Source organism: Ammospiza nelsoni, chromosome Z (genome assembly GCF_027579445.1).
Source record: "Ammospiza nelsoni isolate bAmmNel1 chromosome Z, bAmmNel1.pri, whole genome shotgun sequence".
Taxonomy (NCBI): Eukaryota; Metazoa; Chordata; class Aves; order Passeriformes; family Passerellidae; genus Ammospiza; species Ammospiza nelsoni.
The window spans coordinates 74,860,574-74,884,677 of NC_080669.1; the positions used below are offsets into that span (position 1 = coordinate 74,860,574).

The following is a 24,104-nucleotide window of genomic DNA, read 5'->3' on the forward strand; positions in this document are numbered from 1 at the left end:
CTGGAAAAGGTTATAAAGGCCAGGAGGTCCTTTCAGTTAGTGCGTGGCAACCTTCCCCTCCAAGATGGATGGTTCCACAAGAGAGAGTCTCCAAGGAAAGCCACTCCTGTTCTGGCTCACTCTTTATTGACAGCATTAAAGAAAGCAAAGCTTTATCCAGCTGATGGTAAGATTTATACAAGGAAACTACTGGTAGAAACATGATAAACAAGAGAGATGTTTAATCTTACTATATTACTGATAGTAAGAAAAAAAATCTGTTGCTTTGAAAGCATACATACATATCATACATGCTGATAGTACTGCCCTTGGTTGAACACCCACTTGCTATCCAGCCCTTTATCCTTCTTTGCATCCAAGAATAGTTCGAAGGGATAGGACTGCTAGCATGGATATCCGAATGGACTTGAAATATGTAAGCAAAATTGTCATGGTCCAACTATGCCAGACAGAATGCTTAGCTCTGTAAGAAAAGAGTGTAGGAGACTTCTTTTATTCAGGAATAGTCTTTGAAGATTATCCAGTGGTATCTCCGAGGGGACTGCAGGCAGAACATCTTCATTGCTGTAAAGATTCTCTAATAGTTGCCTTTGAGAAAGTTTTGCTAAGGCAGAAGGCCTCTTTGTGCAAGTGTCTGTAAAGAAACTAGTCTTGGCACAAACAAAAATGCATGTGACAAATGTAACTGAGTTACCTGTGCTTAGAGGTGTAGATCATTACAATAATAATATTAATAATGACAATGTAAAATGGTGATTTTTCATGAAGTGGTTCTGTGTATAAGAATCTTCAAGCATAGATGTATTCTCATTACTTTAATATGGCTTTACTATTAATGCATATTGTTTTGGTGTTTGAGTGCATCAGGCTCAACAGCATGTTCAGTTCTGTGCAGACTGTTTGCTCAGCTGAGTAGCGTATGGTGGAAAGAAGCTGCTTTATTAAAAGAGAAGGATCATACCACTTACTCTGTAAAGTTTAGTCTGTATGTTTTGCTAATCTAAATCTACTCATCGCAACCATATGCTTGTGTGACTTTAAGAAAAACATATTGACAGTGTCAGACATAGCAATCCATCACTAAAATAGCTACTTTGGCAATCACACTTCAGCAATACTTTTTAATTCTGATGGAAATACAAAGTAAATCTGCCAGTGGAAAGGCTGGTGCCTAAGCAAGAGCTCTGCTGTGAGCAGTCGTGGCAAGTGTATCTCGGTCTAACAGAGAGCCTCAGGCCTTGATTCAGAGCTGACCAGATGCACAGTCGCATCAGCTGTGATGGATTTCACAGCAGAGCTTACATTTGGCAGAGCAAGGTTCAAAGTATGTCCTGACCAAGAGCTGACACATTTTGACATATCCTTCAGCAATAAGCAAAATAAAGCGTAACATATCTTATTTACTCTGCGTGTCACAGGGCCTTATGCTGACAAGGGTGACAGTCTCCCCCCGGCACCTGAGCAGCCCAACCTCGCACTCGGTCATGGTCCGACGGGCAGCAGAGCCACTCACTTCAGCACAGAGCTGGGCACCTCCCTCCTCACACAGCCCATCTTCATCACAAACACAGGTGTTGGATGGCACTAAGCAAAAGCACAGAGGAAAAACACTCAGCATAGCAACAAAGTTACAAAAAAAAAAAAAAAAAAACCCAGACTAAAACGTTTCTAGGAAATCTGTAAGACCGAAAGCAATTTTCTGGAGGGTGGTCAGCTTTCACAAGAAGGACATGGACCTATTGGAACAGGATCAGAGGCAACAACAAAGATCATCAGAGGGCTGGACCACCTCTCCTACGGAGACTGGCTGAGAGACTTGCCATTGTTCAGCCTGGAGAAGAGAGGGCTTTGGGGAGACCTTATAAAACCTTCCAGTACCTAAAGGAGGCTTATAAGAAAGATAGGGACAGACATTTTAATAGGGACTGCAATGCTAGGACAAGGGATAATGGGTTTAATCTAAAAGGGACCATTATTCAGACTAGATATGAAGAAGAAACTTTTAGGATGAAGGTGGTGAAACACAGGATCAATGTGGCCAGAGAGATGGCTAAGGCCCACCCCAGAAACATTCAAGACCATGTTGAACAGGGCTCTAAGCAACCTGGTCCCGTTGAAGACATCCGGGGTCATTGCAAGGGGGTTGGACTAGAGGATCTTTACTGGTCCCTTCCAACCCAAAGCTTCCTGACATTCTTTCCTTAACCTAATTCCCTAATTCTTTCAGTAACATTAGCTGATATTCAGGTTCAGTGAAAAAAACTAGAAGTGGAAACTAATTGAGCACTGCTGGGGCTTCCTCTGCTTGGAGAGTCTGATCATGCTTGTGGGAAAAGCTTACTCAAGCTATCTCAGATGCTGTACTCAAAGCTTTCTCTGATGTTACTTCTTGAACTGGTCCATGGATCTACTACTCTAGAGCTCAGATAACTTGTAAGATGAGAGATCTGTCTTTGGACATTAACAAGCTGATCATGCAAACCCTTACAACTGGTATCTATATTTTCATACAGACAGTTTCATGAAGATCAAAGGATCTACTCCTATAAATAAATATGTGTAGCTATATCAGTGACATTCAGATAAGAAGATTCCACCTGATATTTATTTTTCATAAATGTGGCCTTTTTTTGGTATTTTATACAATTTTTTGCCTATGTTTGTCTTTGCTGAAGCTACAGACAGTTTTGACTTTGTGGTTGTTATTATTTTTGTCTGTTCAACCCTGCTAGACAAAACAGATTAACTCCTATCTAGTAATCCTTTTTCTTTTCAAATTATGACAATAACCATGCCTCTAGCTTGGGCACTTCTAAAACCCTAATTTATTAGTTCACATTTCCATTCCTGGCAACCTTCATTAAATGCAATGCAGCGAAGAACACTCAAAGAAAATAAATCAGCGATTTGAAAACTTCCACTGCAGACTGATTACAAAAAACAGGAACTATTTCCTCTGAGGGAAGAGACCTCACCTTTAATCATCATACGAGAAACTGGGGACAGACAGTAAACAAAACTGTACAAACCTACAACAGTAACTGGCTTTCCCATCTACCATACAATAAGACTTTTAATTCCTAACCACAGGATCCTGTTGGGGAGACTGCTTGGCAAATTTCAGGAGAGGATTAGTTACTCCCGTGGGCAGTAAGGGTTCCTGCAATTGCTGTTTTTAGGAATCTGAACAGGTAGATACAGTGAAAAAGATTACGGCAGGGGTTTCACCCAGAGGACAAAGTGGACCAAAATGATGATTCACTTAACAGGGACTAGGAATAAGCTTTTCCTGTACATAGTACATTTTTTTGCAATATCCTGCAGGGTTCTCTTTCCCTGGTGGAGGCTCCTGCCTTGGTGTTTGGATACCAAAGACCTGGCTAATGATTTGAGCCAGCTTAGCAGTGCCTGGTGCTTCTGGGAGGGACTGCAGATGCCATACCAGGACAGACCAACTGCCCAACTACTAATGAGTAAGTAGCGATAAAGATATCCTTTTCGGCATATGAACAATTTTGCTTACAGTTTTTAAGTTCTCTTACCATTACATTTTTCCCATGAGCGGCACGATCCACATGGTATTTCACCTGCCTGGGGTACTTTGCAGTTTTCTGCATTAGTCAGAGAGTATTTTCTGCCCATGCATTCCAAGGCATGCATCTTGCAAACAGTTAAAGGTGTGTTTCTCTTGGTTCTTTGATCAGTAGCACAAGTGTCCAGAGAAGGACTGAAAACAAAGGCAGGAATTGCACTATTTAAATGTGCTTTATCTTGGTAACTTAAAAACAGCTGAGAGACTGGAAAACATTCAGAGTCTAGTAGTAACTTCTTTGTTCACTTAAGTATCTCCTAAGAGTGCAGTAAAGAACTCAAAACATAGACACAGTCCAGACTTTTTCCTTTTCTACAGTATGCTCAGCAGAGTCAAGATCTGTCCCATCTGAAAGACAGGGATATTACCATCTTTTTGCCATTGACCCCAGCAGCAGAGAGAGAGACTTTAGTTAAAAGTATTTCAGATCTCAATTATTCTCTAATTTATGACACATGCATGAACATAAGTACACACACAGAAAGCATTTCTTATACATATATGACATATACAAACATTCACATACAATATTTTGTAAGTATTTCTTAATTTTAAGGTGTTCAAATATACTTTAAGATTTGTATTCTGTTATCTTTTCAAATGCTCAGCTTTTACTAAATAATACCTTATAATCGACCGTCAGAAAGCAAAAATATTTCTGGAAATACACATACATCTCCACAGAAATCTTAAGAAAAAAATTACCCAAAAAATTGCTTATTTCTTGAAATGCAGGTAGAGTTTTAACACCCACATAAATGAGCTTTTAAAAATGGTAATAACAATTCTTGGGCAATCTTAAATGGTGTTTGCTTTGGGGACAGTTCCAGGAAGTTGCCACCATTTGTGTTTCATGTTCCAAGTGTAGGAGGTGAGTAAAAAACCCTTTCATTACTTCAATTCCAAGAAGCTGTCATTATTTGTGTTTCATGTTCCAAGTGTAGGAGAGGAGGAAAAAAACCCTTTCCATTACTTCTGACTTTTAATCTCGAACTCCTAGCTTCTCCACTTGTTCTCAATGCAATCAGCAGTATTTGTGTGGAATGAACAAAAGAGTGACCATCTGGAGCAGAGCATGCCCGTGCTCTCCTGCACGCACTTTACAGCCATGGGGAAGGGACTTCACAGGGTACCAGAGAGCAGAGATAGGCTCCCAGGGGATGGAGAGCTTTGAAATTCAGACCCAAAGCCCAATCTTCAGCACAGCTCCTCATTTTAAGCTCGCAAACACTTCCACTGAAACCTTTGGTGTCTAATAGGCCAGTTCAGAACATAAACCTCAGCTAAACAGGGGCTTGGTGGGGAGAAGAGGCTGATAAGGTACAAGCAAATGGCCCTAATGAGCTTCATGGGGCTCACTGAAGGGAAGGGAAATGCCTGTAGGAGGAGGGAAGAGAAAAGCCTAGTAAGAATCCCAGAACTCAAACATTGCTGACTTAATAGTCAGACATTAAGATAACTTTTCTTTTTCTTTTCCTTTTTTCTTTTTTTTTTTTTTTTCCTGTGAATTAGGAAGTGGGTTTTAATCTATAAGTAAGGTACTAAGGAAAAGAGCCTTCTCCAAGCTTTGGGAATTAAAGAGATTCTTAAAAAGATGACTTTGAAGCCTTGTAGAAGAGCTAGCTTTACAAAAAATTTAAAATACCTGTAGCATAGTGCATCTTTAAGGTATTTAAAATATAGCATGGAGTACATTAGCTGAGTCTGAAAAGTTTGGTGCATCTACCTGTGACCAAATATTTTTATGAACTGTATTATATCTTCCACTTAGGTTAGCATCCTCAAACACAGGTTGAGGTCCCTTAACTGCTGCGCTGGGTCAAAATGACAGCTACTAAATCCCTAATGAAGTTTGTTGCATGAATTTTCCTTGATCCTCTTTTTTTAATAGAAAGAATGATGTTAACCCTCTTATTCTGAGGCACAAGAGAACAGACCAAGGGATATATAGCAGGAGGCACCTGATAAAGGAAACAGGTGCACTTGTATGCATTGTACTCTTTGGTCATCTGGCAGCACAGTCTCTAAGATAGTGGGGCCCTGATTTTTATGTGAGAGTTTTCTTTACAGACAGAAGTAAAAATCCCTGTTTATATATCATCTTAAAGAACAAAGTGAGTTCCAGGGGAAGCAATTGTATTTAATCTGTAATTCAATTTTTTATTATATTTAAAATTGTTCAGATGTCTTTTTTACTTGCCTAAGTGATAAATCTTAATATCTGAGTCTTAAGATCAAAATCTTGCAGAGAAGGCAGCTTAATTAATATCAGACATCTGCACTAATCTGTCTGCTTTGCACCACTTTAGAAACACCCAAAAGAGGAACCGGAGATGATTTAACCAGCTGCCAAAGTTTGAATCCAGGAGTTCAGGAACCATGTTGCCAAACTCTCACTAGAGTTCAATGCCTCACACTGTCTTGAGAGTGATTTACATATTTACTACAGCTGGGTAGGCAGAAGAAAGACAGTGGAAATCAACATGTTAAGATGCATACGAAAAAGGATGGAGAATCTCCACTCATAAGAGAAATTAATAATTTGCACTCATTGCTGAGAAAGGATATTTCCCAAGGCTGAGAATATCACATCATTGCAATAAAAAATTTTTAGAGGCAAGGAATAATCCTTGTGCAAAGTGAATGTGAGAAATTCAATACTTTTTACCTGAAAAAATAAGGTTAAGGATAAGAACAATATTTTACTAAAGCAAAGATTGTGAGAGATTAAATAATATCTGTTAAGTCCCTAATTACTTTCACTACCTTTCACCTGCAAAAAGAGGTAGGAAACTTTTGGTGAAAAATTCATCATGCTGGGAATGATTTTAACTTCCTGGAATTACATTTGAGATGAGAAGTTTTAATGTGACACAGGAGAGACATAGATGTTTTGCAAACAAATTTGAAGAAAAAAAGAGAGGATAGTACTTCAAAATTATCAAAGCTCATGTTTCACTGTGCAGATAGGTCTCAGCTACTGGAGGCTGAGGTTCTGCCTGTATTAACACACCACGGTCTGGTTCCTTCCATGTGTTAGGGACAATTTACAAAGAGTAGCTGGTGTCCCTCTTTGCCCCAGAGGATGGGGACTACATCAGAACTGGAATGGTCTCTCATCCTGGTTAATCCTGAGCCATTCCTGGGAATTATACAGGAACTAGCTCTTGTCAAAGGTCTACCAAGAATTGCTGTACCAATTTAGCTGCTCTGGTGCCTAGGGATCATTGCCTTGCTCTCACTGATGAGGACAGATGTAGCCTAAGGCACCCCACCAAGAGGGACAAATCACCAGCCTGTTCTAGGGTTTTTGTGCTGTTACGGGCAGCCTCTGTAGCTAGTCTCTTGGAAAGTGAAAGGATGGGGGAGAGGTCTGAAACTGTGGTGTTCCTGAATTACTACATGAACTCTTCTTGCTCCAAACACTCTTCAGAGAAGAGGCTACTGCTGAAAGTCACTAACAAAACAAAGCAAGTTAATTCTGCTCTCTGAGGAAAGATTGGACCAAGATCTGCTTACATGCTTTACTCCTACGGCCTTATAACAGGCTGGAAGATTAGTCTGCTTTGACAGCTGATGATTTATCCCTCCATCATCAGATGCATTATTTCAAGACAGTGAAAAGAGGGCATGAGGTAACCAAAATGACTGTTATCTATATTCTTGCCATTTTAAGCACAATTACAAAAAAATAGAAATAGGCAAGTAGTAGATTAATTACAAATGAAGCTTCAATGCATAGCTAAATATAATTCATTTAAACCACCAAGGTTATTGTGACTCTGCCCAGAGCCTTCCCTAGCTCTGACTCCCCTGTATTCTGTGTAACTGACCTCAACACATACATAAACCAGAAAAGGAGTTGCTGATTCTTTTAAATAACTGTTGAGAGAAAAGAGCAGGACCAGATTACTTGCAGCATTTAGGTGTTTAAGCAGAGGAATAGCATTGGATTGCAGAGTTATTACAAACCTGGCACTTACCTTTGCACACAGGTCAATGGCCTCTGACCCTAGGGAACTATGCAGTGCATCTGCATCTGAACTAAGCTCACCAATTTTAATTTTGAGATGTTCAGAGTGCTAATCTTCTCTTAAAATCAGAATCATCATGGAGAGCACTCTTGGTCTATGTGCCTGATGGGAAGTACCCATGCTCCACTGAAAGCTCTACCTTGAAATCACTTGAAATATTTTCACAGTTTTTCCTCTTATTACATATGGGTAACGCATATTTGGTCTGTTATCCTGAAGTTTCCAAACTACTCAACTCAGTCACATAAATCTGGCCAGATTTCATATCTAGAGCCCACACCCACTTTATAGGAGTGACTTGATGGGAAACATCATCCAGTCTATGCAAACCAGCCCAGATGCTGGAGTGCTGAACTCATTGGCACATCTGCTCATCAGCACTATTTGGTCTCAGGTGTCTTCTTGTTATTCCTCCATTTTTGTTCTCTTCCTTTTGTGTCTCTCAAAGAATTGAGTGACTCACTCATTCCCTTACATTATTTCTTCTGCATTGCTTATTGCAGAATATAGGCTTAGATTAAACAGGAAACAGCAAACTCTAATCTGCAAGTTATAAAGTCAGGAAAAGTGACATGACTGGTCTGTGAAAACTGCTGTGTAAATGTGAGATGAATTAGATTATTGTGTCTTTCATAACCCCCTAGTCTCTCAGCAGTGAAAATAAATATGCTTTATTTCACTAGTTTATTGCTTTGATGGTTTGTGTCCTAAGGGCCTCTGTTGTAACTTTTCCTTAATCCTCTAAATCTTGAAAATATAATTTTATCTTTTTTCATCTGCTTCACAGATCAAGCAAAATTATGCCTTCACTTTCTGTCATCCAACCAAATTTTAGCACTGCTAAAACCCACTGACAGTTCTGACAAGGCAGGTAAGTGATGAAGAGGATATTGATTGAGGTGTAAAGCAAACCGAGTATGTCTCTTCCTCATGTAAGTAAAGTTTTCTCCTTTATCATAGACTGAAAACTTAAGAAATATAATTGGTCTTGAATGAAGTGAGAATCTAATAGCCAAATGGAGCCTGAACTTACCCACACTCATAGGGCATTTTGCACACACATTGTGACTGATGTACTTTCTCCCATGGCTGACATTTAGGCTCTGTCACCTCTGTTTTCACACTGGTCACTGAAGTAGAAGAACACACAGATATAAAGGGTCAGAAAAACAAGATCAGCTGTGAAATTATTAGCTGAGTTTAAAAGGCACTGAATTATATAGTCATGACATAAAGTCACATCCTACATGGTCATTAAAAGTATCTACTACAGGGAAGTAATCAACAATATTAAAAAGATATGATACACTTTGCAAATTTACTGTTCAGTAATTTATCCATGGGTCACCAGCCAGATGGAAAGAGACAGGTATTATACTAAAACTTAAACACTAATCTCATTTCTGCAGCAGTTATTTGTTTCTGCTAAATTTAGCACTGCTGAATCATAGCTGGGAACAGTTTTGTCATTGGGTTTCAGAATTATTGACTTCACTAGAAAAGCTAAGGATCCAAAACCCTATGTGAACCCAAATACCTTTATATACTGATGGTAATGAAAATTACAAGTTCCATCATCAGTCCTCAGTTTGTTTTTAAAATAAAAATAATAGAAATGACTGGGAAATTTTCATGATCACAGGTGTACCGTTTTTTAAGTAGAGAGTTGTACTCCAAATTTTGCTAAACATTTCTTTGTAGGTTTCTGTAGCATGTTAACAGCAAGACTTTGCGAAATCCATATCCACACAGCTTCCAAGGAGGTTTTATCCTGATTTTTTTTCAGATTGTGTGTCTGCTAACATGAAAATTTAGTACTACAGATTTCCTTTCCTAAAAAAATAGCTCCCTTAGAGATTAAGACTTGCTAAGCAAAACAGAAAAATTATCAGAGAAAAAGAAAAAAAAAAAAGAAAAAGTAAGAATTTCAGTGCATTATGATACAGACAGCAAGCATAACCCTGTCTTCCTGCAGAAGAGAAATTTTCACCAAAAATCACTGCATTTTCTTTATCCCCTGGGCAGTTGGTTGCATAGTGACTAAGCACTCCCATCCAAACATATGTATGCCATTGTGTCTATGAGTACTTATCTTCATAATTTTTACCCTTCTTATCTCATACTCCTTGAGTTTCTACCTGTTATTAATCCAATTGTTGTTCTTTCTTTATTTTATTTTATTTTTCTTTATTTATTTATTTAACTAATACAATGCTTCTGTACAGCCAAGCAGAAGCTGTTTTTCTTTCTGATGGAAGCATTTGAAACTTTCCAATTATTGCTGGAATTTGAGAACCTGATGTTAGCAAAAAAACCAAAAACCAAATGAAAATCAGTCATTGAGGCTAAGCCTAAGTAACTGGTAACAGCACTGCTGCTCTGGCAGTTTAGCAGCAGCAAGTCATTTATGTACACCTATGCCATTCCTTCAGAAATCACTACCCTTCTGTTGATGTGTTTATGACAGCAAATGACTTACACCAGGAATCTCACAGGACTGCTGCCTTTTTAAGTCTAAGCCTGACTGTCACCTTCCTTTTTTTGCAGCTGAGGCAATGTCAGCAGCATTGGCTGATAACGAGAGGACAGAAAAAAATGTAGGAGATGTGCCTAGTCTGCTGCAGCAGTGCCTGTAGTCCCCAGTCAAGGGTCTCCCCAGGTGAATATGTAGGGCCTCAGGTGAAGATGTGGGTATGCTGGAAGCACAAGCTGCTTGGGTGCCTCTGTGTCACTGATCAGCATCACAACAGTGCTCAAGAGAAATTTTTGTCTGTCTTCCACAGCTGGAAAAGATATCTTAGAGCTGCTTGAAGCTATAGGCTATTTCCCTTTCTGCCACTACCTGCCCATATCAAACTAGAGCTTAGACAGCATGAACTGAAAGCAGCATTTTCCCATTGCTTCCAGTTCCTTTGTATCAGCTGTCTGAGTGCCAGATCAGCAAAAGCAGTCACCCAGCCCTGTCATCCTCTTTCACAAGAGGCTCTGGTGCACTGAACAGCTTCCAGATAGAAAAACTCTAAGATGTAGTTCACATGATGGGAGTGTTACACAATGTGTGAAAAGTGAAATATATTTGGGTGGCAGAATAGACAGCATAAATCCCAGGCAATCTCTTAAAACAGTTAGTGATAACACTAGATAGCAATAGGGGAGTGGGAAGCAAAAAGCCTTAATGAAACTTCAATGAAATGCCTTCAGGCATCTTGTTTGGACAGACCACAGAAAACACACCCCCATGCTTTCTGTGCTTCTTGCTGGTAATGTAAGTATGGCTTCTCTATCACTATCTCAGGAATAGCTCTTTATATGTCTAACCTGCACTAAGCTTAGGAAAGAAACTCCTGCATTGTACTTGAGGACTGCAGTGGCTTACCTGGTCTCTTGCACTGGATAGTCTTCACATCAGGAGACCACTTGAGGCTGGGCTCACACAAAATGGAGCGTGCCCCTTCCAAGTGCATGTCATGTGGACATGACAGAGTTATTCTCTCACCAATCTCGTACACAGGTTTCCATGGCTCTCCTTGCAAACCTCCCTCCAGCTCAGGCAGGAGACAAGCAGTTTCTGTGGATGGAGGCATTTGAGACAGCCACAGAAAATCAGTGGATTGCATAAAGCAGTCACATACTTTATTTTCTCAAAAATTCCATAAAAAATTGAATTGTGAGGTTAGCTGACTTTCCTGTAGAAACCTGTCAGGATATGAACTCATCACACCAGTCAAACATGCAAAACTAGGAACACACAGACAATGTATTCTCCTACTGCCTGCAGGTGCAGCCTAGCTTTATGAGGGCTTCCCTTTCCTTATGACCCATGTTTCTGTTGACAGTTCCCACTAGGCAACAGTTTTCTAGTAGAGAGATATCACACATATGGGATCCTGGAAGAACATGTCCTGGTACACATCTAGATAGCCTTAAAACTAGATTTTATGAATGTGTTTCTAATGCAGCATTACAATACCTGGATTCACACTAGAAGTCAATTTAGACTTGATTACGTCTAGGGAAATGGGAAATACAGGTGTGTCTTTTCTCCTCATTGTAGCTGGAAAGCAGATGCTTTGAGATGTTCCATTGGAATTCAGAAATGGAGTTGTAGTTCAAAACAAGAATCAGTTAGACATACCCTGGCAATATCTCTCTCCAACTTGCCACTGTAAATTACTGCTACACTTAGCAACAGGATCACCAACAAGAGAATATCCATGTTTGCATGCATAAACAATGTTTTTCCCAACTGGGTATGAGTTTTCAGCATTCTGAAAGAAAATAAACAGGTGAAATTTTGGATATAAAATATAAGAACTACCAGCAGCACTCTTTGATTCTGGAATGCAGTATCTGAGGACAGTGAGAAGTAGTATTGCTACTCTACAATGAAGTGATGAGAGAGTCTGGAATACTGGGGGCAATCCTGGCTATCAAGTCACCAAATGTGATGAAAAGGGGTATGGAACAGTGCTCTCCTAATGATGTATAAACAAACTCCAATAATGGCTGTTATCAAACGTTAGCAGGGCAGGATAAGACCTTGAACAGCCTTGGCCTGGGGGGAGATCATAGTGACTGCGCTGGTTTTGCAAATTTTTAGGATGGCATGTTATCAGCTTTCTAAAGGTTAACATGGACTTGAATATACAGTTTTTTTCTCATTTTATATTACACTGTCCTCTAAGGAGAGATCTTACAAAAAACTGAGACTATTGCAGGGTTTTACCTTTAGTTTGTGAACCAAAAATATCAATGTAGGAGACAACTATTCATTGCAAAAAAAAAAAAAAAAAAAAACCCTAGCAAAGGAAGGAGGGCAAGATTTTGGATCTTGCTGTATGTTGCAGTTGTGCAGAGAGAACTAATGAATTTTGAACTAATCCTTTTGTCTATTTATTGAGCAAAGAGACTTATGACAGCCTGATAATATGAAGAAGGCATAATCCATTCCTCCAAGGGAAGAATTAGTCCCCCTTGTCAAAATAGGCCTAAGCTATGGTGAACCAAGTACCTTGCCAGGTCTTCATTTCACCAGAAAAAGCACAATAGTGAGTTACAGAGGGAAGATTCCTAAAATCTGTTTATGATTTTGTTATGGACTCATGAATGACTGAGCATTTTTCTCTCTAGTTTGTTGTGATTTTATGTGTAATCCATGTGGCTCAGTAATTTTTAATACATATATGGAATAAAGGACAAGTAGATGACTTTTCTGTATAGGTACCATGGTCCAGAGAAGCAAAGATCTTGTTCTGGTTGTGAGGGTGGGGCATTTTTGCTTTTATCTAACTTTTAGTTTGAATAGTTTTGGATACTGTCATGTAAACATCAGACAGTGAAAAATGCTGCAAGAGGGGCTATTCACTTGGTCAGATACTAAGCTTGCCAGGAGAAATACAAATTTGCAAGTGAACATCTATATTAACTGTAGAAAAGACATTGCAGGTAGGGATAGAACAGATAACAGAGCAATAGAAATAACTCACTTGAACAAATCCATTTTCTAAGAGAGGAGGAGGTGAACAAAACTCTGTAGGATTTATGGATAAATCAAAACAGTGTGGTTCAATCAAGCTGTGAAGCAAACAAAAGTACAGTTTAGTTTGAATTTAGTTTTCTTTCCTTTCAAAATGCTACACTCCTCAGTGAAGCCCATTTTCAAGACTATTATGCGTACATTTACATCACGATTATATTGAAATCAGGCGCTGCCAGGCTATCCAAGAGAGTGGTAAATAGAATGCTGTCAAGTTTACTGGCTCTTACCCCATTTTCTAGCCTTATCTTCTATGACATTCACAGCTTCTGAATTTCATTTTCTTTCAACTTAAATGTTAAAGCTCAGTACATGATCTCCTTGAATTCAATAGTTTATGCACCCCTCGGAAACAAATTTTTAAATCTTTCAGCAGTTATATCCAAGTATCTTTTATTACTTACCGAAGATGCTGCAACTCTTCATCTTCACACGCTTTGCTTTCATGCTGCTCTCCCAGGCAGGCCTTCCCACCACCACGTGGGGAGGGGTTGTTGCAGGTTCTAGTCCTTGATTTCCTTCCCCCTGAACAAGGACTCCAGGAGGACCAGCAGCTCCAGTGTCCATCAACAACACCTGTGGCAATGTTTGGTTTAACGTGAAAACCACTCTCTTTAAACCACTCTCTCATTAAAGCATTCTCTCTGAGAGGGTTTAAAGTCACGCGCTGCTCAAAGCTAGTGATGGCTCCAACTGTGCCCTTACAGAAAATTCCAGATTGTAATAATCCAATCTTCCATCTTTACTCAGCTTTGACATAGGTATTATTCCACAGAGGCTGTGTATTATCAGTGCCTGACAGAAAATAAAAATAGCTACCAGCTACTACTAAGTATAAAATTAAAAAGGAATTTTTTTTTTAAGTCATTGATAATTAATTTAGGACTTACTTACTTATGTAATGTACTTACTTATAGGTGGTTGCATTGAGCAGTTAGTATTGTCCACTGTGTTTAACACTAATAACAAAACCAGCTCTTGGCTGAGGACTGTTTAGACATGCTAAACAAAGACTCAGGCTTGGCACGACCCTCCCCATGCTGTTTGTTCGCAGTGATGTCTCACCCCAGCAGCCACTGCATGGGTGTGCAGTGTGACAGACAGACTCTGGGAGCAGGAGAACATATTGTGCCACTTCTGAATTCTCATGGGTTTAAAGAGTGCTGACCTGGCTGATCTTGCACGAGGGCTCCCAGCTCACAAGCCACTCCAAAGGTGTAAGGCTTGCAGTAACACACACACTGTGTTCCTTCCACAGCCGCCTCACCACCATTCTGGCAAGGCTGACATTTGCAGGGATCATTTTCAGCCATATATTCTTCAATGGCTTGTTTTAAGTAGTGCTTTTTGACTGAGGAGCAGGGCACTTCCTTTACCAGCTCATATAATGGTGTTAGCTACACACAGTAGGAAAACATTCATATTAAATCGTTATTACTGTAATATAAGAGTTTATAAGCACATTTCATCACGCAAAATAATTTGTGACATTTGCTTCTGCACATGGGATTTAGTACATTAGATGCTCTAATTTGCTAATTAGCTAAAATCTTATCTCAGCAGTTAATATTAGCCTTTTTAGGAAAAGCCAGTCCTGCATAAAAGCATCCTTTAAAGCTACTGGTATGTCAGTCATGTTTAAACATATCTGAGCTATGAGGATGCAGCTGACATAAAAGTACAACACAGACCACCAATGAACTTGAATTCTTGAATTCTCCCTGATGTTCCAAACATAAAAAATAAACACATTTATTTTTTGTGAGCCCACTATGGCATTTCATTGGCCAGTGATCAAAGGTAACAGAAATTGAAACTATTTTGCCTTTGAATTGATTACTTTATGATATTATATGCTTTTACATTTAGCTAAAACTTCCCAATAGAAATATTTGGGACTCATACCATTCTTGAATATGTAGGTGTTTCCCAAAAGGGACATAGACAATGTAGCAGTGAATAGGGCCATGCCCAGCTCTGAAGTGTCTGACTTGGAGAATCTCCAGTTATGCTAAACTTCTGGATTCAAAGTGAAGGAGGAGAAGTAAAAGAAATATGCAGAAGTCGGCAAGTGAAGTGGAAGCAACTTCCTTGACATGCCCATATGCATTTTGGGAAAGGGGCTCTCTCAAATTCGGTCTTTCTCCAACGCAAACATGACCCTCTAGTCCTAACTAGAACTCCATTTAAGTCACTGAAGACAGGTATTGACCTGCCAAAGGACTTAGATTTGTCATGCACCTGATCATATTAGCTTCACAGCATTTTCTTCCTGAGCACTTTCCTTGTTTTACAAAGTGATCTGGAAACAAAATGAGTGTAGATCATGGCATGATTAATCACCAACTGTAGCTTACTAATTTCTCCCCTTGAGGTGATCCCATCTACTCACCTCTGCTTCAGGAAAATAGCCTTACCTTTTTTTTAATTACTCTGGGATAGTCTGTCACTGATGCAGCCCACAAGGTGTACATCCGACTGTTCCCAGCAGGATTACCCAGGTCTAGATAACTAAGGCCAGCAACAGCACCTGGGCTTCCTCCTTCTATGTAAGGGTCTCCTTTAATTTTATTGCCAGTGCTTCCTGCAGATTCAGGATGGGGAATAGATAAAATGTAGGCGTTGCTATGTTTACAAATGGAAATAGAAACAATGCACACAAAAACTCTGCTAGCAAGTAGTGAAAGGACTCACTGGTGCAATTCAACCACCTGTGCCTACAATGATCATATATAGGTGGTATCTGTTTTTCCAGGTGGCTTGGCAGCTCTAACTTTGGGTATTCAGAAAAGTGCTATTTTCTGGGAAAGCATTAGCAATAATTGACAAGTGCCAGAGAGCCTTTTAAACCAAACACTTGATGTCTGGGTTTAGCATATTAGGACAGAATTCATCAAAGTTATCAACACCTGCTCCTCATTTTGACAGCAATTTAGGATGAGATGAGAGATGGATACACAACAACTGTGTGAGTCACCACTGAACATTTACCTGAAGAAGTCCGTAGCAGTTCATCCAGTTTGGTGCATTCTGTGTTCTTCTTTTTCACAATGAGTGCATTCCAGCCTGATGAGGTACACTTGTACAAGTCTGTTATGCTGACACCTGCAGATAATCAATCCATTAACAATACTGTACACAGGAAATGTGTTGGATTCATTTCCGAGTTTTCCACTGACTAGAGAGGTCATGATCTCTCTTTATGAGAGATCATAAAGCTTATCATCCATAAGCTTTAGCACTGTGTGGATCTTCCCACTAACACAAATGCTAGTTAGTTACCTCCTAGTTTACTACACTTAAACTAGCAGGTAACTAATTAGTATTTGTGCGCTGTAGGAAGATCCATACACTGCTAAAGCTTAGGGATGAATGTTCAAAGGTGTGAGGTGTATCTGGGAATAGTTTACAGTCTCATTTATTTTCTCACCTCAGCTCCAACTGATTACCATTATAGGTGCCATTTTGGTGTTTACTCTGTAATTTTTTCTGCTCTACACAAAACTGTAGTTCTCCACCTTGATCTCCATGTAACCTTTAAACTTCAACATTGTTTGAGATTTATATTCAAGTTCAGCCTGAGGAGGTCTTAAACTGACTGTGATTTTTTATACACATACCCAGAGCACAGCAGGTCACAAACATGGATCTAGAATTAAATGCTATGATTTGAGCAGATTTTTAGTCTTCTTTCTTTTGACAATAAAGAGAATGTAGTAACTTTCTCTAGAATGTAGTAGAAGTCTGTTACATGATTTTAGACATTAACTGGAAAAACATACATATAAATTTTTATTCTTGATTATTGACTTTTCTTTCTGCAACAAACACTCTAGTACTCTACCTTCTGATTTCATTTTGTCAGTATCCATATAAAAAATAACTTTGTAGTGTCCTCCTAGAGACCCAGAGTGTAAGAAGTGTGTCCCAAAATGTTCAATAAGTCTTCGGTAGACGCTGTACTCGTAGACGACTGGAAGGTTGAACAGTTCCTTCCAGAAGGGCTCCGCAAGAGTGAGAAAGTCTGGGCGGTTGTTAATAAACTGAGCAACTTCCACACTGTTCTCAACAACCATCAGCTGCTTACTCTGGGGGAAGGAAAAGCCATCAGTCATGCTCCATGTGACTATCAGAGTGGCTCCTAATAGCCAGATGGCACACACTTTCTATTGGCAACTAACCAACAGCTTTATAGATATGCCCAAGCAGCACAATAAATGCAAAAAGAACACCCTGAAGTCCTGAAATGTGGTTGCACCTCTATTTATAATTGCTGCAACATTTTTCTTTTCCTCCTGTGTACTTGAAAACTAGCATAAGGACAAGTGAGATCTCACTCTTCAAAGATAATGGTGGCTTCCAGAAGTCTTTCAGAAGCCTGGCAGAAGAAGGTTAACAAGCTTTGTCTGAAAGCAAACCACAGGCAGTGCAGTTGTTCTTTGCACCCTGTTTTGACTAGGTAAGACGTTTGTTGTAAGATGCTCTGGCCATTTCGAGGATGCTGCTTAATTATAAAATCCAATATGCCTGTACAATACTGTTAACTTTAGACTCTCAAAGTTGCTTTTGAACTGGGTTATGCTGAGTCTCAAAATATGTCATTGTTAGTGTCTGCTTGGGGGCCCTAAAATGCACACATTTGTTACTTGATTTTATTTTCCCTAAGACAGAGGTTGTACTTCATAACTGAAAATTACTCTCAAATTATTTATCTAATGCTTCTTTTAAAATAAGTTAAAGGCATAAGCGCTGTGACCTTCTGGCTGTTGAAGACACCAGATTTCTCTCTTAATGGAGTTCTGCTAATGGAAAATGCATTATAAGTTAATTTTAACCACAGAAGTATTTCAATCTTTTTGCTCCACTATACTGACCAAGATGTAGCAGAAAAAAGGGGACAATGAACCACTTGAAAAAACCAAAAAGATAAATCAATTATGAGAAGAAGCCAATGATTTCTTTCTTAAATAGGAAGAAAAACAGATAGTAAATAAATAAATAAATTACTACTAAATAGGTAATAGAGAGGAAGTAGAAACAGCAGCCAGCTCCCTCTGGATTGATAAGCAAACCAGTGATCTCTTTTTAAAGGTTTTATGGGATATTTACTGTCATGCACTTTGTAACAAAAAGTCTTTATAAAACAAGCATTTTCATCTTACTACAAAAACATGTGTAAAATAATGAAAATATTTATGCAAAGTACTAACCTACAGTGACAAGTTATACATACCTTTTGCAGATTTTTATTCTCTGTCTGCTTGTATTTGTTTGAATTTTCATACTTCTCTATGTGCTTCACATAAGACCAGGTGCTGTTGAAAAACTCATAACTAAAATCATTTTGAACTTTAACCTAGAAGGTGACAGATAGACATCTGCATGAAGAACTTAATGTAGGATTTAAAAACTATAACATATAGAATAGAGCAAGGCCTTTCTGATGCAAAATAAGCTGATGTGTTTTTCAGACTGAATCCATTTTAGATTTCGTAAAAAGTACTGCACACTACTGGAAAAGCATGGAAATCCATTCATATATATATATATATATATATATATATATATATATATATATATATATATATATATATAATCTCAAGTATTTATGCTATGCAGTAAATGCAGTATGGATTGCTTGGCATGCTTCTGATAAATGTGAGGCAAACAAAATCACTGAGACTGACTTCAAACAAAAACCAAAACATTTCTGGAAGATCTACACAAAGCATGCCAAAGCCCTGTATTTCACCTCCAAAAAGCATTTCTTAGAGTGATTTAGGTCACGGCTTATGCTAAGGAGATTAGCTTTGTATTCAAAATGTGAAAGATTTAGAAATCACATCTAAGAAATTAATCTCTTTTTTTTTCCTTTTCTTTTAGCAAGATACACACCAATTTATATTTCAAAATAATAAGCAACTGCAGAGAGGATACAGGTGTTAGTGAGCTGTGTTTAGGGAAGTGTACCTGCCAAAGGCCCCTGCAAGATTTGCATCATTCTCCCAGTTTTAATCCTGACGGTAAAAACAAAGTTATTCTTAATAGAAACATACCTGAAAATTATAAGCAAGAACACTTTCACTCAGCCTGTAGTATTCTCTTCTATCACCACTGAAGACCTTTCTGCATTGCCCTCCAAAGCTTTTTGTATGAATGACTCTTCCCTTAGTCTCACCAGTAATAATATCAAAGCTATAAGAAGAAAAAATACGTCATTAAGACAGAGACAAAAATTACAGAGCCATTATAACTGAGTGCTGTATCTGCAAGTCATGATCACAGGCTGATTTAACCACGGAGTTATCACCTGATAGACTTTTATACATGCAGAACTGCAGTAGCATAGCATGTTACAGCATTGAAAGGGAAATGTTGGTCTTGATTTGTCAGCAAAAATTAACACGTCATTATGTCTATAGATTAAGACAGTTATATCTATCTCAACTGATTTTAAGTTCTATTGTTTGAACAATTACTGCAACACAGGAATACAGGGCATCCATTCCAAAAGGGGGCTGGAGAGAGGGAGGGTTATTATACCTGGGGTGTAGCATAACAAGTAATAAATCAACACCAAAGAAACTTAAAACAATTGTTTTGACAGGTTGCAGTTTAGAAATCCATTTGAATCTAGAGTGCTAAATTCAACAGCAATGAACAAAAAGAGTAAACATTGCTGGCTCATTTTTTCCATGCTGAAGATCTTGTGCTATTGGTTGAAATTTGATTTAATATCTTAGTAGCTGTCTTTCAATGGCAGGAACAAAACACTAAAAGCTTTATTCAGTGCTTCAGGTCAAAGGACTTGTACATCCTGCACTGAACCGCTGGCACGGTGGAAGCAGTTGTACTGAACACTTTTGCATATGAGATGTTTTACATAAGCCCAGAAAATCTATCTGTACACCCAGAGCTTGCAAATACATCAAAATGTAAGTGCATTTGGAACCAGTACTACTGAGTCTGGCATAGAACATTACCCTGCTCCTGTAAGTTCTGAATTCAGAGGTGTTTTGTCAATATCACATACAGTTTTCCTCTCTTCACATCTATCTTCATCTGCACCATCATCCTCACAGTCCTGATCACCATTGCACACTAGGGATCTGCTAATGCACTGACCTAAATCAGGACAAACGTGCATGGAAAAAAGAAGTATTTGTTAGTTTAAAAATAGATCACCTAAAATCAAAGCAGAAGTCCAACTAATCTACTACATTAATTAGCATATTCACTCCCATGATGAACAGACCGTGCCCATGAGGGCTTATGAACATTAAATGTAGACATAAAGAAATAGTGCATAACACGCTCGAGAGAGCCATAGCTATTCAAGGCTGATGATATATCAGTGAAACAGTTGACTTCTAGATCTGCTTCCTAAGCTCTCACCTTTTGACCCAAATCCCTTTGGTGATTAACTGTGATTGTCTCTCTAGTAGCACCAAAACCTGTTTATCACAGTCCTCTCTGATAAATATCTACCTATGAGGTAATGTGCTCCTCTGTGAAGGTAATGGGAGATGCTAGGATACATTTTATGGAGCATTAGTTTTCATGATCCAGGTAATTTCATATTTGGAAATAGCCTAGAACAGCAGCAAGACATCAACGTAAGGTTGCATTCCTTAACTACCTCTTTATAATGAAAAAAACCTGTTCTCTGGGGCAAACAAGTAAGGCAGAATGAGTTAGAGAGGGTACCAGGGCTACAGCATACTATCTTCGATGCTCTGCAATACTCCAGATTAAAGCAAAAGCATGCATAGTCGAGGCTGGAAACAAAGGAAACATTCACCTAAGCCAAATTCATCTGTAGATCAAGAACACTGCAAATACATTACCCATTTACTGAACTTGAAAGATAGCAAGGTTATTTTCTTAACTTCATAAGTAGAAAATATTAAAAATTATCTTGGATGGTACCTGAGAAACACCTGAACCGATCACCACAGCCATCTTCTGTTGGGCATCCCATTGTGGGGGTGCATGGTCTTGTTTCAAAGGTATGCCCAGAGCAGGGGTTTCCCCCATACTGCCCATAAACTGCCACTGTCCGTCTCCTAATCTGAATGCAAATCAAAGGATATCTTAGAAATACAAATGCAAAGCCAGAATAGTTTGCTACTGTGAAGACACTGCCACTACTCTAGACATTCATTATTTTTTCTGAGAACAGACACACCTGATATTACCACAATATGGTAGCAAACTCTCAAGTTAATAGAAAGACAACACTTTTGTCTCTAATGTCTTTAGCCTGGTACATGGTTTAGTCAAAAATCTAATATGTAACTGAAGTCACGAGAAAGCTGCTAAGAAATTTAGGTGGGTTTTTAAAATTTTTTAATAGGAATAACCATGCCTGATATGAATTTCTTAATGTTTTTCAAGGTAAACAACATCATTAAGCAAGATGATAAAATCTTACATCCAGTGGGCTAGTTTTTGTTTCTCAAAAAAGTAAGTACTGTCTCATCACACATCTTTAATTTTGACTAATCCTCCCTTAATTGGTGCAACATCAAAGTAAATGAGAAGGAAAATCAAAGGCAAGTGTCTTGTACATCTATAGAGTTGCAGTGGAAAAATCATCAACTTATTTTCATTGAAGGTAGTAACACTTTGCAACCAAGTTTTCTTCCCTTGGCATGAAGCCACTAATGAAAAATCAGTGGAATTGGTACAAACCCTCAGTGGAGGAATATCTGTGTTTACCTGACAGCTCAGCTGAGCTTTTTGAAACTATCACCAAAATAAAAAGAGCACAAATTATTTTACAACATGAACATCATAGCTTTGATAGAAAACATATTGGGACAGACTGGAAGATTTATCTTCTTAGTTCTTTGCTCTTCAGCTTCTTGTTGTGCTGGGGATTTTGTCTGAGAATCTGATTTGGGAGTTTAATGTTAGAGTGGTTTCTTAATTACTGGGGGGAAAAGTATATGCTAATGAGGTTCTGAATACAGAAAAAATGTGTCCATCTATACCTGTTTTTGAGTACAGCCATTGCACTCGGACCAAGGGCCAAAAGAATTCCAGCGGCAATGGACGGGAGAAGGGCTGTTCCGGTATTGGTTTTTGCATTTAAAAACAAACAAACAAAAATCAAACAAAACACAACAAAAGAAAAACCAAACAACAACCCCCCCCCCAAAAAAAAACAAAAAACAAAAAACAAAAAACAAACCAACAAACAAAAGAAAAGAGATGAAAATCATCAGGGATTTCCATCCATAAGCATGAGTGCAAAACTTTCCTAAAAGGCAAAGCAAACCTTCAATAATATTTAGGGCTATGTACAAAACCCCCTTGGCTTTGCATTTCATGTGTAAGAATTAAATCAATCCCAGCCTGGCCTTTCTGGCTATTGGAAAGAAGAAACTAGACACATTCACTTAGCCTAAAGATCAGAAACAAAACAAACTGCCAGTTCCCATGGGAGGTTTTGGGGGAGCAACCTGTCCCTGGGCCAGGGGCTGGCCTGGGGTGAGCTGTGCTGTGTTCCACAGGCATGGGTTGCTGTCCCTCACACCACCACCGTGTACCCTTCTCCCCAAGGATGGCTGACCCCTCTGGGTAGAAGTTAAAGGACACCATAATGCCTCACTGTTGTTGTCACTGGTGGCAGCGCCAGAGCTGACACCGAACAGGGTGTATTTCTCCCAGGAAATATACCTGATGACCCCTTGAAATCCTGCCTCACATCACACACCACAATTATATATGCTTAACTTTCAGCATGTATTTTATTAAACAAATATTCACCTGGAAAGAATAGGAAAGAAGCCTGAAACTTCCAGCAACAGAAAAATCCTCAGCACCTGAAAAAAAATAAGGAAGTAAAAGCAAATTTACTTTGCTTTTCTACTTTTTCCTTCCTTTTTTAGGTCATGCAGTTGTTCAAGGTTTCTGCAATCTATACACTAGTTAGCTTTAGAAATAAAAGGAAAATATCACACAGATTTTTCAGCTTTGTTGTGCAAGCTTGATTTTAAATTTTCTTCTTTCTTGCAATGTTGTCCAATTACTTTTTCAGCTAACTATTTCTCCATATAAATTAATATTTCATTGCACTTTTCATATTCACTTCATCAGTACAAATTAAGTAAGCAATTTTCTTACCTTCATGTTAGATAAAATACTCAGATATACAGCAATTACCAGGGAAAATGCACATCTAGCATTTTCAGTTTGGAAGCTAAAGGAGGCAGTCAGTCTGTCTGTTGCTGTTCATCTCCTCATTCTGCCTCGCTACCCTGCTTTTCTTTCCCTAAAAGGGTTGAATATTGCCAAGGAATTTTAACCTTAACCCATCTAGTTCTCTCCAGGGACACAGCCTGCTTTGGGAGTTGCTCAGTATTTTTAAGACGTATAAATCAAGGCTTGGATATATTAACAGGGGCTGGCAGAAAATTATGAGCACTTACTGAAAGAAGAATCATCTTTTCTTTATCTTCTCATAGTTTCTTTCCTCTGAACAAGACCTTTGAGAGATCCCAGGCTGCATGCACTACATCACAGCTGAATTCATGGCTGCAGCAGGAAGAACTGCTCTAGGATGAAGTTGATGCTGCTAAGGTTTTATTTTAAGCACAAATATTCATTCTCCACTTCCAAAGTCATGCTGATTTTTGTGTATCAAATTTCACAGTGAAAATCAGCTTATGGATCTGAATGCAAGTTTTGGTCAATTCTAGCCTGGTTTTGCATGCTTTTTGTGGAGATATGAGACTCATAAAGAAATAAGAACACTTTAATTTTCCCTTTCCTTATCCTGCCATGTCGTCTTGTTTTTAGTTTTGATTTTTTTTTTCCCCACTTTTCAGAGCTGATCCACTGCAGTAATGGCATGAAAAGGCCAAAGAAAATGCTGGGGAAATTTACCTTAATTTATCCTAGTGGACCCCAGATAAAGCCCTCACAGAAAAGTAGC

At 38.7% G+C, this 24,104-nt stretch overlaps 1 protein-coding gene across 1 annotated transcript; it reads right to left on the reverse strand.

The window, feature by feature from the left end:
• Nucleotides 1-104: 104 nt before the first annotated feature.
• On the reverse strand, nucleotides 105-23,434 carry C7 (complement C7). Its single transcript, XM_059492837.1, has 18 exons — nucleotides 23,294-23,434; nucleotides 22,937-22,992; nucleotides 22,159-22,231; nucleotides 21,092-21,233; nucleotides 20,146-20,287; nucleotides 19,219-19,357; nucleotides 18,396-18,518; nucleotides 17,007-17,250; nucleotides 16,154-16,267; nucleotides 15,580-15,746; nucleotides 14,331-14,559; nucleotides 13,567-13,738; nucleotides 13,113-13,200; nucleotides 11,762-11,894; nucleotides 11,003-11,194; nucleotides 8,660-8,756; nucleotides 3,543-3,727; nucleotides 105-1,584 (listed from the first exon to the last, which is right to left on the reverse strand). Exons 1-18 carry the CDS (start codon nucleotides 23,297-23,299, stop codon nucleotides 1,397-1,399), a joined length of 2,490 nt encoding a protein of 829 aa, XP_059348820.1. The 5' UTR covers nucleotides 23,300-23,434; the 3' UTR covers nucleotides 105-1,396.
• Between the last annotated feature and the right edge of the window lie 670 nt (nucleotides 23,435-24,104).

Bases quoted from the DNA above. Each gene is read 5' to 3' on its own strand.
- C7 (XM_059492837.1), bottom strand. The intron at 20,288-21,091 runs GTACCATCCAAG...GTCCTGATTTAG, and splicing joins TCGGTTCAGGTGTTTCTCAG to GTCAGTGCATTAGCAGATCC. The intron at 15,747-16,153 runs GTAAATGTTCAG...CTGAATCTGCAG, and splicing joins ACTGCTACGGACTTCTTCAG to GAAGCACTGGCAATAAAATT.